Source organism: Nicotiana attenuata, chromosome 5, assembly GCF_001879085.1.
Source record: "Nicotiana attenuata strain UT chromosome 5, NIATTr2, whole genome shotgun sequence".
Classification (NCBI taxonomy): domain Eukaryota; kingdom Viridiplantae; phylum Streptophyta; class Magnoliopsida; order Solanales; family Solanaceae; genus Nicotiana; species Nicotiana attenuata.
Genome location: NC_031993.1, coordinates 32123954 through 32136965, shown reverse-complemented (window position 1 = coordinate 32136965; position 13012 = coordinate 32123954). Strand labels below are relative to the sequence as shown.

The 13012-nt window shown below is 39.6% G+C and overlaps 1 protein-coding gene across 1 annotated transcript; it reads right to left on the bottom strand.

Annotated features, from left to right (window-relative positions):
• Positions 754-3885, bottom strand: LOC109226105 (feruloyl CoA ortho-hydroxylase 2-like). Its single transcript, XM_019390909.1, has 4 exons — positions 3775-3885; positions 3607-3720; positions 3439-3542; positions 754-1363 (listed from the first exon to the last, which is right to left on the bottom strand). Exons 1-4 carry the CDS (start codon positions 3883-3885, stop codon positions 754-756), a joined length of 939 nt encoding a protein of 312 aa, XP_019246454.1.

The following is a 13012-nucleotide window of genomic DNA, read 5'->3' as shown; positions in this document are numbered from 1 at the left end:
GAAAACGAACAATCTCCCTGATATTGATTGTAAGGCCCCGTGAAAAATTTCTACTCAAAACCCGAGAGCTCGTAGTGCCAAGTTAGGAATACGTGGCGGTTCGGACCCTTTGGACTGATCTATGCATTAAAAAGTCAAGGGATAATGTTTTCCAGAAAAGTGCAATTCTGCGGTCCAGTATGCGGTCGCATAACAACTATGTGGACCGCATAGTTGCCGCAGAGTGAAGCAGTGTGTTGGTCAATTTTGAGGTCAACTATGCGGTCACTTATGCGATAACATAATCAATATGCGGGCCGCATAGTCATCGCATAATCCCCTTGGAATTTTGCGAGGGGTAGTCTGCGGTGCATTATGCGATCGTAGAACAGGTATGCAGACCGCATTTCTATCGTATACACAGACAGTGTGTTTAGGTTTTGGGACCATTTTTGCGGTCCATTTTGCGGGCCGCATGTCAGGTATGCGATCGCAGATCGTGCCGGGGCTCCTATTTTCTAACTTTTAAAACCCGACCCCATTCCATTAAAAACACCCGTTAGACCATTTTTCTATTATTTCACTGTATTTATAGTGAGAGGGGAAGTTCTAGAGAGAGAGGGAGTGATCTTCATCAAGTCCCCACTCAACCCTTGCCCCAAATCTTTGAATATTGTCAAGTGAAATTGCTAGGTCTTCACCTTAAAAGGTAAGAACTTGTACCCTCATCTATAATTTCGAATTTCTGTTAAATTAAGTGATTAGCAAGTGGGTTCATGGGTATAAGGGCTGATAATCTTGCATGCATGAAAGATAATTCCTTTGAAAAAATAGCTTCTCCCCAAAAAATAGCTTCCTAAAGAAATGCTTGACACAATCTGAGTAAAGAACTTGTTTGTAAATTGGTTCCTCTCCATTTTCTAGCACTTCAGCCAAAGGACCAATTACATCACTAGGTTTAGGGTTTACAAAAATTGGAAAAGAAATCCTATTATTGCTGCCATTAGCCATAACTCGATGCTCAATACTCTTGTATCGTCCATTGCTCACTATTTGAAGAGCATCACCAATGTTAATAACCAGAGCTCCATGGATTGGTGGGACATGAACCCATGTTTCACTGTCGAGTTTTTTCACGTAAAGTCCTCCTATATTATCTTGAAGAAGAATTGTTAATGTTGAAACATCAGAGTGACGACCTACTCCAACTGTTAATTTGAGATTAGGGTATTTTGGATAGTAGTTAACATTAATCCTCTTTGAACCCATTAGAAGTGATTCTTTAGTTTGGTCTATTTCTTTTACGTTTAGTCCTTTCATAAGTGCCTCCAACAGCTTCTTGATCACAGTTTCAAAATTTCTCAAGAAGTCCAAAGCTTCCTCCCTGTAAAAAAAAAATGATGAAAAGATTAGTACTCTTGCCCGGAGGCGGATTCAGGATTTGAGACTTATGGGTTCTAGAGGCGGATCCAGAATTTAAATCCTATGGGTTCAATTTTTAAGGTTTTTAGCATTGAACCTATTATATTTTTAAAGCTATGGGTTTATATCTACTTTTTTTTATTAATTTTAGTGAATTTTTACATATAAATTTTTTACTCTGCGTCGAAAGTTATGGGTATGGGGAGGTTGTGAATCAAAAGGATAGCAATTGTGGTATAGGATAATGAAAATCCCTCACAAAAGGGTCCTAGAATCACTGTGCACACTTAGTGCTTGGTAATATGCTCAAATGAGCTAGAATCCTAATCATGTCTCTAATTCTTGGTTCAATTTGCAATTCTTATAAAATAGATTGAAGTGCTAAGAGTCCCGAGATTTATTATAAAGACTTAAGGAAAGCTCTACGGAGGTATGTATGGCTAAACCCCCCCTCCTCTTAGAAATTGAGCTTCCATGGTGGCCGTGCAAATGTTGTAAGTTCGAAGCTTGATTGATGCAGTACTTGTATGTTAAATAAATTGATGTTGTGAAAATGGTTGTGGAAGGTACTTCTTCATGTGTTTAATGTGTTACTCCCATTGAATTGAGGATGTGTGGTGAATTGAACATGAGCTATGTGCTAAATGCCTAAATGTCAAGTCAAGGTTGCATTGTGATTGATGTGCCGAACTAGATAAATTCCTCTCTATGCTTATAACCTAAACTGCTTTTGTGTGTGCCTATGATCTTAAGTGGTAAAGTAAATGTTGAAATTGGGAATAATGTGAAATGTGAGTTATGGGATGTTGTAATTGTGGCCCCAAATGCCGATGAAATAATACATGTGTAACCAAAGATTGGAGTGAGAATGAAATAATGGTAACGTCTCGGGGAGACGGCTTAGCCGATCGGGCCGTGATCGGACGCCATGTTATGCACACATGGTGGTAGTGTATCGATGATTGAAACTAGAAAGTGAAAATGAAACAATGGTAACGTCTCGAGGAGACGGCTTAGCCGATCGGGCCGTGATCGGACTCCGCTCAAGGAAGCGGGGATAATGTGGATAATGATGCAACACTATGGGATGCCCTAATCTAAAATCTCAGAAACATTGTGAAAATTATGTGAACCTCTTATATTGTTGATGTGGTGCATATTTGAAACTTTGTTGTCTTTATGATTTCCTCTTTACTCTTGTATGGTTGTTTTTTCTAACAGGATGGTGTTTAGTTATACATATTAGTACTATTCCATGGTACTAACACCCCTTTTGCCGAGGGCGCTACATTTTTAAATGAATGTAGGTGGCCCCATAGCGGATAGTGCCGATCGCGCGTAGCGGAGCATCCTCCTCTCAAAGTCTTGGTGAGCCCCTTTCTCCATCCAGGGGTTATGTTGTACACCATTTGTTATAGATATCCACTTTTGAGGTATAGCCAGGGCCTTGTTGCCGGCGTTGTTATCATTGTCTTTTGTATCCTTAGAGGCTCCGTAGACGTTTGTGTGGGTTATGTACGGGCGTTGGATGGGTCCGTGAACTATGTTGTAATTATAAACTCTTGCTTTCTTCTAAACTACAACTGTATGAAATCTTGGAGATCTAACTACAGTTTAAGGTTGTGTTATAAAGTGAACTATCAAGGTTGAATGTACAACCCCTCTTATTGTCTAATTAAACGGAAATCGGATCCCTTAAATCACATTGAGTTGGGTAGAAAGTGATTAATAAGGCTTGCTCAGTTGGGTTCACTCGATTGGGCGCCGGTCGTGCCTCCCGAGGTTGGGGCGTGACATTGATCTTGGCCAACTCTTCGAAGTATAAGTAGTCAACAATGGTATGAAATGCACGGACTTGGCCAAACTATCACAACGACCCAATAGAATCAATTCTTTAAAGTTCGTGGCAAGTCTACCATAAAGTCCATAGTAATATGCTCCCATTTCCACTCCGGCATAACCAACCTTTGAGTCAAACCACCTGGTTTCTGATGTTCATACTTCACTTAATGGCAATTCAAACACCATGATACATGCCTAACAGTTTCCTTCTTCATCTTTCGCCACCGGTAATGCTGCTTCAAGTCATGATATATCTTTGCGACACCTGGATGAATAGAATACCTCGAATTGTGAGCCTCCTAAAAAATAAACTCCCTTAAGCATCAACATTTGAAACACAAATTTGATAGTGAATTGCAATACACCATTATCTTTGGTAAACATCTTCTTGGCACCACCCTGCTGCACCATGTCCTTAAGCACCAACAAATAGAGATCATCATATTGGCGAGCCTTAATGCGCTCAAACAAGAACGACTGTGCAACCACACAAGAAAAAATTCTACTAGGCTCAGAAATGTCCATTCAAACAAATTTGTTAGCCAAGGCCTGAATATCCATAGCCAAAGGCCTTTCCTCAGCTGGAATAAATGCCAAACTCTCCATACTCTCCACCTTTCTACTCAATGCATCTGCCACCATAATCACCTTACCCGGATGATACAAGATAGTGATATCATAGTCCTTAAGCAACTCAAGCTACCACTATTGCCTCAAATCCAAATCCTTCTGCTTGAACAAGTGCTGAAGGCTGCAATGATCAATAGGCCTCATATGGTACACTTTATAAGTAATGACTCCAAATCTTTAGTGCTTGCACAATAACTACCAACTCCAAATCATGAGCCAAATAATTTTCTCATGAGGCTTCAACTGCTGTGACGCAAGGGCAATGCATGAAGCATCATAATACACCAAGTATGGCCCTGAACATGTGGGCAATACCAAAGTTGGTCTATAGAAGCATTCTTGAGCTTCTGAAAGATTGCCTCACGTTCATCAGACCATCTAAAAGAAATACCTTTTTGGGTCAACTTGGTCAATAGGGCTGTAATGGATGAAAACCCCTCTAAAAAATGATGGCAGTGGCCTGCTAAATCTAAGAAACTCCGAATCTCCATAACTGAAGTGAGTCTTGGCCAATTCTTGACTCCCTCAATATTCTTAGGATCAACCTTAATACCATCACTAGACACAACATGACCCACGAATGTAACTGAATCCAACAAGAACTCACATTTTGAAAACTTAAAGCTTCTGATCGTTCAAAGTCTGAAGTACTACTCTTATGCATTGCTCATGCGCCTCTCTTCAACGAGAGTAAACTAGTTAATGAACACAATCATGAACGAATCCAAATAAGGATTGAACATCTAGTTCATCAAATCCATGAAGGCTGTTGGAGCATTAGTCAACACAAATGACATCACCAAGAACTCATAATGACCATAACAGGTCCTAAAAGCTATCTTCGAGACATTCAAAGCTCTGATCTTCACCTGCTGATATCCCTACCTCAAATCAATCTTCTGCACCATAAATTGGTCAAACAAATCATCAATACGACGCAATGGACACTTCTTCTTGATAGTAAATTTTTTCAACTGTCAACCATTGATAATCAATGCACATCCTTATAGAACCATCCTTATTTTTCACAATATGTACCGACCCACCCATAGAAGAAACACTCGATCTAATTAATCCCTAATCAAGCAAATCCGAAAACTGCTCCTTCAATTCCTTCAGCTCAACTGGAGCCATGCAATATAGTGGGATATATATAGGCTGAGTGCCCGAAACCAAGTCAATATCCCTATCTGGTGGCATGCCCGATAGATCTGCAGGGAAAACCTTCAGAAACTCCCTCACAACCGGTACCGAATCCATAGAAGGAACCTCCGTACTCAAATCTTGAATGTGCCAAGGGTTACTTTCCACTCTAGTGTAGGGCAACCATGACATAGCTGAAGTCAAAGTCGTGGCGTGTCAATCCAAGATGGCATGATACGGGGACAACCAATCCATATCCAGAATCACCTCAAAATCCACCATATTTGTCATGACCCAAAATCCCACCATTGGGGTCGTGATAGCACCTAGTCTCTAAGGCTTGGTAGGCCTATCACATAACAATAGCAACATAATATAACAACTACAAATTTAATAAAAACTAAGAAACATGATAAAAAATGCCAATCATGGATACCATAAGTAACTTCCTTAAACCCAAAAATACTGAGTCATAAGCTCTACAAGGAGCACATAACAAGTCCAAAAGTAGAAACGAAATAAAGAGGGTGACTCCGAGGAATGCAGAGGGAACAACATGGATACATTAAAGTCTCCAACAGCTCTGGGACCTCCTAACGATCAGCTCGGTCCGAAGTACCTGGATCTGCACAAAGAATGGGCAGAAGCGTAGTATGAGTACACCATGGTTGGCATCTAGTAAGTATCAAGACTAAATCTATGGAGTAGTGACGAGGTTCAAGTAATGACACTCACTACCCAAATAACATATGCAAGATATTAAAAGAAAATTGACAATGGAAAGTTTGAAGAAATATATATCAACAACCTTGAAGAACGTGGAACAACAACTCAATGTAGAATAACCCTTTTTTACCAACCAAATATCAAATAAGAGTGGGACATGTGATAGAATTTCAAATCAACCAATAACTCATAAAAACACAAGATAGAAACATTTAAGAGAACAAGTATGTGATCAAAACATCAACCACATTCCGACACATGAACAATATCAAGGGAACACCCCGGAATATCACACAACATCATCAACAATGCCACCCTTATGTCGCCGTGTTCACATCACAATGAAATGTTCCCCTTATGTCGCCGCAAACGCATAAGCCACCCTTATCTTACCGCATGCGCATCACAATAAAACTCCCCTTATATCTCTGCCCGCGCATCTCACTACCCTTATACTCCACACAAAATAAATCAACCCGGATAACTTGTTCACATGTGCCACAATATCACTAAACAACAATACTCAACCACATCATGATATTGCTCACAACTTAACAATAAGGTGCACAAGAACATAACAATAACATAAAAGTGTGGGGAGTATTCAGCAATAGAGCATGTTTGATAAAGCAAACAACACCAATTCAAGGCATGTTAATAGCCTTAGGTCTAATCCGGTCATAAAACACACATACGCCCGTGTACACACTCGTCACCTTGTGTACACTTCGATTTACATAACACAAATATGCAAATTAGACCAATTCCTATGGGGTAATTTCCCTCACACAAGGTTAGACAAGATACTTACGTCAAATAGCCCCAATAGATACTCTAAAATTCTTTTGCTTTAAGATTCACCTTCGCTCGGCCCAATACAAGCAAACAACGAATCAAAAATATCAAAAATACGAGGGATATCAATTTCAATTAATAAAGTTACAATCTTTACCCAATTTCCAAAAAGTCAACATAAGTCAACCCTGGGCCTACCAGTCAAAACCCGAGTTGAGGGGTAGATCTCAACTACCCATGACCCCACGAGTACAAATATATGATTAGTTTTTAAATCCGAGTCCAAATCGACTCTCAAATATCAAAGTTTTACTTTTCAAAACATAGTAAAAAATCCCCATATTTCCCTTCAAATTACATGATTTTGATGTTGAAATCTATAAGTAATCAAGTTATAATATCAAAATTGAGTGAAAATCACTAACCCAATAGCTATGTATAAAAGTCCCCTACAAAAATCGCCTCCCACTGATTCTAGGGATCAAAATGTGATAAAATGAGATTAAGTCCCGAAATCCCAACTACTGTTCAATTGCAGAAGTCGCAATTGTGACCTGGGATTCGCAAATGCGACCTTCGTTGCGACCAATGGATCGCAAATGCGAAGTTTGCTTAGCCCAGGGAATATCGCAAAAGCGACGCATGCCTTTGCAAATGCGAAGTCTCACCCTGCCAAACAACGTCGCAAAAGCGACCTGCCCAGGCCCCAAGACCCTATCGCATTTTACGAGACTGGCTTAACAAATGCGATGCCTATCATTCCTGCCCACCTTCGCAGATATGGCTTATGCCTCGCAAATAAGAGGCTCACAAATGCGAACTGTTTCTCGCATTTGCGAGACCTGCAACACTAGCAACAAAGAACAAAGTCCAAAACATCCTGAAACACTTCTAAAACTCACATGAGTCCCCGGGGATCCATACCAAACATTCACACAAGTCTAGAAATATCATACAAACTCGCTCGCGAGCTTGAAACACCAAAATAACATCCAGAACCACGAATCGAACGCCAAAGTGCATCGAATTCACAATGAAACTTGAGAACTTCTAAAATCACAGCCAAGCATCTGAGTCCTACTAAACCAACTCGGAATGACACCAAACACTGCACACAAGTTCCAAATGACAAAAATGACCTATTCCAAATCCTTAAACCAAAATCTGAACCCGATAGCCACAAACTCAATCCATGGTAATATTCTAAACTTTCAAATTGGCAACTTTCGATAAAAAGAACCATTTCATCCCAAGAACTTCCAAATTCAATTCTAGGCATATGCCCAAGGTTGAAATCACCAGGGGAACCAGATAGGACTATTAAAATACCATTCCGGGGTTTTCACAAAAGTCAAACCTTGATCAACTTTCCAACCTAAGCTTCTAAACTATGAACCAAGTGTTCTAGATCAACCCAAAACCTTCGCGGTACCAAACCAACCATCCTCTTAAATCACAAAACCACAAATACACATACGGGAAGGTTCAAAAGGAGGGGCTCAAATACACAAAACTACCAGTCGGGTTGTTACATTCTCCCCTTCTTGAACTAACATTCATCCTCGAACGAGTATAAGACATACTTGTAGTGCTAAAAAGATGGGGATATCGGCTCCGCATGTCATGCTCAGTTTCCCAAGTCACCTCCTCGACCAGTTGACCTCTCAATTGAACCTTCACCGATGCAATATTCTTCGACCTCAACTTTCAGACCTGCCTGTACAGAATAGCCACCGGCTTCTCAACATATGTCAATTCCTTGTGCAGCTGCACCTAGCTAAAATCTAACACATGTGATAGATAATCATAATACATTTAGAGCATGGAAACATGGAACACCGGGTGAACTACCGATAAGCTGGGTAGCTAAGCAAGTTTGTAGGTTGCCTTACCAACTCTCTCTAGAATCTCAAAAGGACCAATATACCGAGGGATCAACATTCCCTTCCTCCCGAACCTCACGTCCTTCATGGGCAAAACTTTGAGCAAATCCCTCTCACCCACCATGAATGCCATATTACGAGCCTTCCTATTAGCATAACTCTTTTGCTTGGACTGTGTTGTACGAAGCCGGTCCTGAATCAACTTCACCTTCTTCAAAGCATCACAAGCCAAAATAGTGTGCAACAACCTCCCATGTAAGGCCTCATATGGAGCCATATGGATGCTCGACTGGTAGCTATTATTGTAGGCAAACTCTACTAGCGGTAGAAATCGATCCCAGTGACCCTCGAAATTAATTACGCAAGCTTGTAACATGTCCTCCAAGATCTGAATATTATGCTCGCTGACCGTCCGTATGTGGACAAAATACCATACTCAGCTTGACCTATGTGCCTAATTTATGCTGCACGGCTATCCAAAAATGCGATGTGAATTGCATGTTTCAATGTGAGATAATAGACATCGGCACACCATGCAGGCAAACGATCTCTCTGAGATAAATCCGAGCCACCTGCTCTGAGGAGTAGGTAGTCACTACTAGAATGAAGTGTGAAGACTTGGTCAGTTTGTCCATAGCGACCCACACAATGTCAAATCTCCTCAAGGTCCGTGGTTGCCCAACTACAAAATCCATAGTTATACGCTCCCACTTCCACTACAGAATATATAGCCTCTAAAGAAAACTGCAGGTCTCTGATGTTCATACTTAACCTGCTGACAGTTCAAAGATTGTGCCATATACTCAACAATATCTTTCTACATTCTTCTCCACTAGTAGTACTGCTTCAAATCATGGTACATCTTTGCGGTGCCCTAGATAAATGGAATACAGAACTATGGGCGTCCTAAAAAATTAGCTTCCGTAACTCATCCACATTGGGCACACAAATCCGGCCCTGAACCCTTAATACCCTTTCATCACCAATAGTCACCTCCTTAGCATCACCGTGTCCTTAAGGACAAGCAAGTGGGGATCATCATACCGACGTGCCTTGATGCTCTCAAACAAGGATGACCGTGATACCATGCAAGCAAGAACCTTTCTAGTGTCCAAAACATGTAACCTCATGAACCTATTGGTCAAATCCTAAACATCCAAAGCTAACAGTCTCTCCCTAATTGGAATAAATGCCAAACTCCCATGCTCTCAACCTTCCTACTCAAAGCGTTAGCCACCATATTGGCCTTCTCGGGATGATAAAGAATGGTAATATCATAGTCCTTTAGTAGCTCTAACCACCTCCGTAGACTTAGGTTTAAGTTCTTCTGTTTGAATACATGCTGAAGACTCTTCAGATCTGTGAACACCTCACAAGACACGACATAAAGATAGTTCCTTCAAATCATGAGTGCCTGAACAATAGTTGCTGATGAGCACAAAACACACACTTAAATATGCTCGCCATCGAATATAGTATAATATAATATCGTAATCATAGGGATTGGACTTAAACAATGTTCTTGTATTTTCTATCTTGATTGCTATCCAAGATGATCGACATTTAAGATTTATATGATTAAGAACTAAAATTAACTAAGAATCTAAAGCTATTGACTAGTGACAATTGTAACAATGAGTAAGCAAAGAAGGTTATCAGTGGGAGAAATTGGGTTTTGATGGAATAGGTGTAAGATAATTGTTTGGGATCTAACTCTAGATAATTCACTTATAATTTTAAAGTGAGTCTCTTGAATTCACTCAATTATTAGTTCAAATGTTAGTAGAAACTCCTCTCTCAATTAAGTCTCAACCTCACAAGATGAACAAATTTAAGCTCGGTGAAGATATGATGGAATGCGTAATGGATTGGTCTTTAGGAGAACCTCTCTCGATTATCCTCCTAACTAGGTTTAATCAATGATTCAACTAGCCTTTTCCGATTACTAAGAAGAATTAATAAACTCAACCAACAATATAATGCAGAGATATCACAAGTTATGCCTCACTCGATTACATGAACAAGAGAATAAAGATGCAACAATTAAATCATCCAAAAATGCTTCAATGCATAAAACTAGAGTTAATTTCCGCAAACAAATATCAATACACAAAATACATCAAACCCTAAAGTGAAATACTCCATAGACATGGAGTAATTCATCACAAAATTAATAAAAGTATAGGAAAACATAAATTCAGTCCAAACTCGGGTCTTGAGTGAAGAAGGAATGATGAAATCCTTTTGATTTTGCTCCTCTAACTCCTCCTTATCTTCCTTAGGTCCAAAAAAGTCAAAAGTCCAGAAAATAATGTTTTCCATGTATTTATACAAAGTAGGGTCGGGCCCAGATGAAACCACATTCTCCTAGCTGAAATAGGATTTTCACTTTGTAAAAATTGCATAGGCGCGCCGCATGGGGCGATGCGCCATGCGAGGCATTAGTGCGGAAATCCAGAGAGCTGAAGATCTGATAGGCAGCAGGAATTATGCAGCCGCGGCGCACCACTCGTCGCCCCACACGCTGCAATGTTGGACTTTTCTCTGAGTGAAGTTCAAACCTTAATTTTTGATGTCCAGACTTGGTCCTCGACCCCAGAACGCGATCCTGGCTTAATCATTTGGGCTTTTACTCAGACTTCAAAGCTCCAATTAGCTCGAATTAGCTTCGTAACATCTACATCACTCGGAATGACTCCTAAAAGGCATAAAACACACAATAAATACAACACACCAGCGAATAAAGTTCAAACCCAATTAAAGTGCAGTAAATTAGAGTGCATTAAGATACTAAAACACGAGATTATAGCTTACCATCAATACCCCACACTTAATCCATTACTCGTCCTCGAGCAATCTAACTACACTTTACATAAACACGACCTTTTTAAACAACTCTCCTAAATCATCATACTAAGAATATTTAAAATAGATTAAGCACACTAGTGTAACATATCCGCCTCAAGGTTTGACTCACAAGTACCACACATTTTTCACAACCCGCTCACTTACTATAACATAGAGGTCAACGACATTACCTTCCCTTCATGAATCAAGTCCCTCACACAACATTAGAGAGTAGTTCCACATACAATAAAAGTTAAAAACCATTAGGAACTCAACATAGAAAGAATTCACTCACTCTCAGAAACAACATTCATATGCAACAATAGACATACCATAGGCTTGCCCATAGTGTACTACTCTACTAATTGAGCTCATTCAGTCAAAGATCAAGTAGGACTTAATTGGTTGTAATGTTGGCTGCGGGACGGGTAAGATACATTTGGATCTCAGAGCGACTACACCTCCCTAAGCAATTTAATACTTACACTTTACCTTTCAAAACCCCACACTTATGTCAAACCATAACTCCACCTTCACATCAATATATATTAACTCCCTACTTCTTTAAGCACAACTACATCAAGAGCTACCACTTATCAAGGAATATTTGCACAACAATCAACTATTATTTTTCAATTTCTCTTCAAGTGGATCTTACTTTTTCAAAACAGTGCACCTTTCTCCTTATTTCATTAATTCCCCTAAAAAGCCAAACCAACACCCTAAACTTTAACTTTTACAAAGTTCATAACAAATTCAAGTGCTCATGAGAGGTGAAAAGGTTCAAACAGACCGTCAATTCAAACGAATGGGTAAGCTTGTAATGTAGTTGCCAAAGAAACAAGTTTACATGCTCAAAAGGGGTTAACTAAGGTACATAACAATTAGGTGGGTAAAACATATATTTGACTCAACAAAGAAATGCCTATATCACTTCCAAGACTGAACAAAACTACTATTTCGCTTCGCAAAAATACGGGGCAAGTTCTAGACATCAAATGCAATGCACAGAATAAGACAACCTCACACCCACATGGCTCATTACTTACTCAAGATCGGACTCATCAAGACACTCTAGCCAGAGCAGTTAAGAAAAGTTAAGATCATGCAGTTTAAGGTACTTATACAAGAGTCAAAAACTGAGCCTAAGCATCACAACTAAAGCACTCACTATTCTCAAGGTACAACAAAGTTAAAAGACAATGCTCCCATTTAAATCATAGCACAAGGTTTTCCTACTCCTAAAAAATAATGAAGACTAACTATACCCGGTACAAACAAAACCCTTGGAAAAGAACCGTGGCCCAAAAAAAAACCAAGGGGGATTTATTACACTACCTAACAAAAGAAAATCCTTTTGTCCTTTTCCTTCGACTTTAATCCCTCAAGAAACCTGTCGATGATATCCATTGTCGTGAAAAATATTTTTTTAAATTTTTATGTATTTTTTCTATCTCTAACTACTACAACTGACAAAAAAGAAACTAAAATTTATATACATATAACATACAAATATCCTCCACCCCACACTTTTAGTTGAGGCATGTCCCCACTATACACAATTAAAAAGTATAAGGTAAAGGAAATTTTCCTGAATATCTAGTCGGGGTCTAAGTTGAAGTCGGGCTCCGTTCCTTGCGCCCGAACTAATGCACACATCCATGCATATAACTTCTTCTAAGCCTTCTTGGGGTACTCCCTACACTTATCTTTCTCACTCACTGCAGCCTTCTCTTTCGAGTTCT

Excerpts from the sequence above, each read along its gene's own strand:
- LOC109226105 (XM_019390909.1), bottom strand. The coding sequence starts at position 3,885 with ATGGTGGCAGATGCATTGAGTAGAAAGGTGGAGAGTATGGAGAGTTTG. Across the intron at positions 3,721-3,774 it reads AGGCCTTGGCTAACAAATTT|TCGTTCTTGTTTGAGCGCAT; the intron begins GTTTGAATGGAC and ends GTGGTTGCACAG. Across the intron at positions 3,543-3,606 it reads TGTTTACCAAAGATAATGGT|GAGGCTCACAATTCGAGGTA; the intron begins GTATTGCAATTC and ends TTTATTTTTTAG.